Source organism: Mytilus edulis, chromosome 2 (assembly GCF_963676685.1).
Source record: "Mytilus edulis chromosome 2, xbMytEdul2.2, whole genome shotgun sequence".
NCBI classification, from domain to species: Eukaryota; Metazoa; Mollusca; class Bivalvia; order Mytilida; family Mytilidae; genus Mytilus; species Mytilus edulis.
Window position 1 is genome coordinate 12,492,557 of NC_092345.1, and position 5,209 is coordinate 12,497,765.

General features: G+C 32.4%; 1 protein-coding gene across 1 annotated transcript; it reads left to right on the plus strand.

Annotated features, from left to right (window-relative positions):
- The first annotated feature begins 2,228 nt into the window (after positions 1–2,228).
- Positions 2,229–3,389, plus strand: LOC139510440 (tripartite motif-containing protein 12A-like). Its single transcript, XM_071297023.1, has one exon. It carries the CDS (start codon positions 2,229–2,231, stop codon positions 3,387–3,389), a length of 1,161 nt encoding a protein of 386 aa, XP_071153124.1.
- The last annotated feature ends 1,820 nt before the right edge of the window (positions 3,390–5,209 follow it).

Consider the following 5,209-nt stretch of genomic DNA (forward strand, 5'->3'; position numbering starts at 1 on the left):
TTCGTGATATTTGTTTTTATAGATTGATTTTTTGCTAAATAAGACCGTTATTAACCTAGTTTAAATCATTTCACATTAATTCATGTCGTGACCTTTTTATAGCCGTTTTCACCTTTTTGAAGGCTGACGGTTGCCTATAATTGCATACAAAAGGCATATCCTTTGATTGCTAGAATTGGAATATGTTGCTTTGATTTGGTTTTGCCATGTGATTATAAACTTTCCGATTATATTTTCCTCTAAGTTCAGTATTTTTGTGATTTTACTTTTTGCTACATAAATGGAAAGTTCAAAATTGACCAGCATTACTTTCAAATTGTAAATTCATAGAAAAAACAGTGAGTTAAACAGGTAAATTCATAGCCCATAGAAAACAAGTGTTTTACATTGCCACTCTCAATGATAATATCGAGTCTTTGTTTGTTTTCCCAATGATATTCACCATATTGATCCCTTACTCCTATGTTTTAAATTGATGCAAGATCCTATATTTCAATTTAGATGGTATATATTTAGGATTATGACACAGTGATGACTGCTGTACCCCTATTTTGACAATTTTACCTATTATGTGTGTTTTGTTCACGCATAGTTGTAAATATAATGGAATTTGATGCGACTGTCGTACAAGTGACAGCTTTACCGCTATAAAACTAGGTTCAAACAACCATTTTCTACAATTGAAAATGCTTTTACCAAGTCAGGAATATGACAGTTGTTGTTCATTCGTTTGTTTTATCATTTATTTTTGCCATTAGATTAGGGACTTTCCGTTTTGAAATGTTTCCGGAGGATAGTATTCTTGTGATTTTACTTTTGATCTACATATTTATAGAACTTTGAATTCGTAAGATGACATCGCCTGTATATTGAAACTTAGAATTAGTGTGTATGCTAACTTATATCGTAAATGTAGTATTTTGTTTTTAGGAACTACACCATTTAGAGTCAATAATCGGCATTCCCATGGGAACCAACTATGCACCTCCTCTTGCCGGCTTTTGTTTTATTCTTATATGAGGCTGATTTTATACAGGAACTTCTTAAGAAGAAAGAAAAAAGTTAGCAGTATCCTTTAACTTTACTTTCTGCTATATGTTCTCTCACTAAATAATTCAAAATTTGGTGAATATGTTGAACGAATTTGTCCCATCGAGCTAGAGATAAAAGATACAACAGATAGAGTTCAGTCGGCGTCGTATCTTGACTTTCATCTAGAAATTAACAATGAGGATCGATTGAAAACAAAAAATTACGACAAAAGTTACGGAAAGTCCCTAATCAAATTGTAAAACCAAACGCTCAAACACATCAACCGAATGGTCCACAACTGCCATATAGGCGACTTGGTGCAGCCATTTTCTTTTGTAGAAAATGGTGGATTGTATCTGGTTTTATAGCTAGCTAAACCTCTTACTTGTATGACAGTCGCACCAAATTCCCTTATATTGACAACGATGCGTGAAAAAAACCCAGACACAATAGATATAAATGTCAAAGATAGGGGTATAGCAGCCAACATGGTGTTATAATGTTAATCACAATAAAAAACAACTAAATGTTTAACATAGAAGCACAAAAAATCATATATCAAATTTCACAACCTCTTTCATTGCTTTTACATTTTATATTTTATCTATGTAAAATCCACCCATAAAGGAGTGAAAGTGATATTGTGACACATTGCTATTTTGCACAAATGTTTGCATTCAACACTAGAGAACAACTTTTTGTTTTCATCATCTAGTTGTGAAGCAGTTACTTTCTATCTTTTTTTTATCAACATAATAATCCTTAACTAAATTATGCAGAATTGAAATTGCCTTTTCTTTTGCCAATTATGATGCATTCAAATGGCAGAAAAATATTTCATGAAAAAGCTGATGTTTTCAAACATGAAAGTTATGTTTACAGAATGTTTAATCTCAATTTCGACAAGAACCCAAACAACATGTTGAAAATTAAACAGAGGATACACGATTTAAATGCAATTACGTTTTACGAAGGCAAAGCATAACACTACAGTTTAATTTTCTCATTTGAAAAACTAACTTCTGTCAGCTAATTTTGGCAAAATTTTTATAAATAATATCAGAAATTTGGATTTAATTCTTTACTGAATACTTCCAAACTTCTGGAAAACGTTCTTTGGCCTCCGTATCTTATTAAAGCAATTTCAATGACTGTTATATTTAAAAGAATATCATATACTTGAATAGGATGGCAGTATGGTTTCTAAATTGAATACAAAGTGTGGTCCTTGTGGATATGATGATACGAAAAAGAACGCAAAGAAATGGTGTGCCATCTGCGAAGAAGGCTTTTGTGAAGAATGTGAGAAATCTCATAAATCTATGAACGTTTCTAGAAATCATAAGATGATTTCGATTGAGGACTATTTTCAAATACATGATATCGCAGTAAATTTGAACTGTGGGATTCATGGTAAAAGGCTAGATCTATACTGCAAAAAGCACGACACTCCGGTATGCGTCATCTGTATTTCATCTGAACACAAATCGTGTGCCTCTTCAGATGTCATCTCCATCGACGAAGCATCTCAACACGCAAAAAAATCAATTGCTCTCTCAGACTTGGAAGAGACAATTTCAAAATCTTTGGAAAATGCCAAGGATTGCATAAACGACCGAAAAATGGCATTGAAAACTATGGACAAAGAGGAACAAGCAATTAGAAAAATGATTAAAGACACGCGAATGTGTCTAAATACATACCTGGATGAACTCGAAAGAAATCTGCTTCTAGATTTGACATCCAAGCATGTAAATTGTACATTTAAATACACTAAAATTCTTAATAGATTGAAGCAAATAGAGAAAGAAATAGTAAATATTAGAGAGCAGACACTGCAAATGAAACGGTTTAAGTCTGACTTAAAAGTGTTTCTTGGAACGCATCAGTTGAACATAAAAATACTTGAAAAAATGGGTTCACTTAAAGAAGAGATAAAAGATTCTACGAATAACAGAATAGCAATAGAGATACATCCCATGATTAACTCCTTACTGAAAGAGGTTAAGCGTTTTGGAGTAATCAAAGTTACTGAAACAAAGGCTGGTCTAGAATTAAAAGACGCAAAGGTCGATCAGGCTCAGATACAGATACATGGAACACTGCAAGATATTTGTAATATCAGTTTGCAGCTGAAACAGAAGTTTGATTTAAAACAACCAACCAAATCAATTACGGGTTGCATTGTACTACCGGACAACAGAATCATAATTGCAGACTATTTTGGAAGTGGTAAACTAATAGAATACAATATCGATGGGAACAACATTCGTGAAATTCCTGTCTCTGATGAACCATACGATCTTACAGCTGTAGCAACCGACCGTATTGCTGGTACTTATGGGTCATTTCAATAATTGGAGATTATCAATAGAAATAATGATAATGAAAGAAAGAAGGTACCATGTGGTAGTTACTGCTGGGGAATATCTTACCAGGACCAGAGGCATAGTGGTTATGGACTTGAATGGGGAAAAATTCAATACAATTGATACCAATCTTTCAAGTGTGTATTATATAGCAACGACAAACGATAGGATATACTATACAGATCAAGGAAACAACACAGTACACTGCTGTAGTATACATGGACAAGAAATTTGGGTCTTTAAGGATCAGTCTATTTCCCAGCCAAGAGGTATATCAGTAGACTATGAGCAGAACGTATTTGTTTCATGTGAATCGTCTAACAACCTGACTCTGATACACCATGACGGGAAAGGTAGTAAGGTCTTGCTCACTGATCAGGATGAACTTGATAAACCAGGAGCAGTGTATTACTGCAAGGAAAAGAAGATTGTATGTTTGGGATATAAAAAAGGGAGCGTTGCAATATATCAAGTGTCATAAAAACAAAACAGATTGAAATTCTTATGGTTTTGGAAATGACTCGTACTCTTAACGATTGAACAGTTTAATCTGATTTCAAAAATGAGAAATCATGTAAGGTTTTACAATTCATATACAAAACACTTAAAATATTGATTCCAATTTAGCATGCATGTGAATACGCATTTCATCTCTTTGCATTACTTGTTGGGGACAAATGCGATAATGATTTAACCGTATCGAATATCCTTTTTTTGACGCTTCTATTTGTTTGATGAGAATATTTACTTGCATTTGTCTAAACCCTTTGACCGGAAACGTTAAATTCAACAAGTTTTGTATATTCTGTTCCTTTGATGTACAAGTTACAATGTCATAAAATTTCATGAGGTTACTAAGAGTTAGACTATGACTCTATGAATATTACACCATCCAAAATGGTTCGCAAGATGATACTAAATTAGCACTAACAACCGGTATACATATAAAATTAAAAGATTGACTTCTATTTTTTATTTTGTTCTTCCAAGTTTTGCACTACATCAGAGCTCAAAGATTTATATTCATGACTCATTGAAAGTATTTTACAAACACCATTTGATTTATCAGTAGTTGTCAGCTTATGCTTGAAACATTATTATTTCTCATTTAAAACAGAAATTTGAGATAGTAATTATTATCGTATCTTGTATTTTAATTTCGGGTATAAAACCAAAATATTAGAAAATGATACTAGTATATTTTAAAGTTCTTACTTCTTTCAAAAGCATGATGCACATATATAATATAGTATCAAATGAATTCAGTTAAATTTAAATTATCCTTTCATCTGATTGTCAATAGCTATTTCAAAAGCTTGCATGCTTATCACATATACTGTCATTTAAAAAATGAATAAATTATGAAACCTCTTTGGAGAATTGTAATTTGTATTTTTGACTGTCAGTATGTGGTCACCTTTGTTTTTGTATTATCGAGAACATTTTGATCGTGCTTTCAAACTCAGAGGTCCTCTTTAGTTTCAGGATCAAAATGATGTTTAGCGTTTATGAACACCATATAACAACGAACTGGAAAAAGAATCATTTGGTAATCACTTAACTCAACAGACAAGGAATACAGATAATTCAAAACAATAGATAAAAGGAACTTATATAAAGTATTCTTAGTTATTAAAAGTTAGACTCACAACAAAAAAAATAAATCATGTCCTCCTGACTAAAGCATCAATCAGATCACCGGCAATGGATTTTTTATTAGGGCGTCATAAACAGTCAGAGAAACGCACTAGGAACAATTATAGATGGATTTGGCTGTTATTTTAAAGTATGTTTGTGTCATATGACTC

Bases quoted from the DNA above. Each gene is read 5' to 3' on its own strand.
- LOC139510440 (XM_071297023.1), top strand. From the start codon at position 2,229: ATGGTTTCTAAATTGAATACAAAGTGTGGTCCTTGTGGATATGATGAT.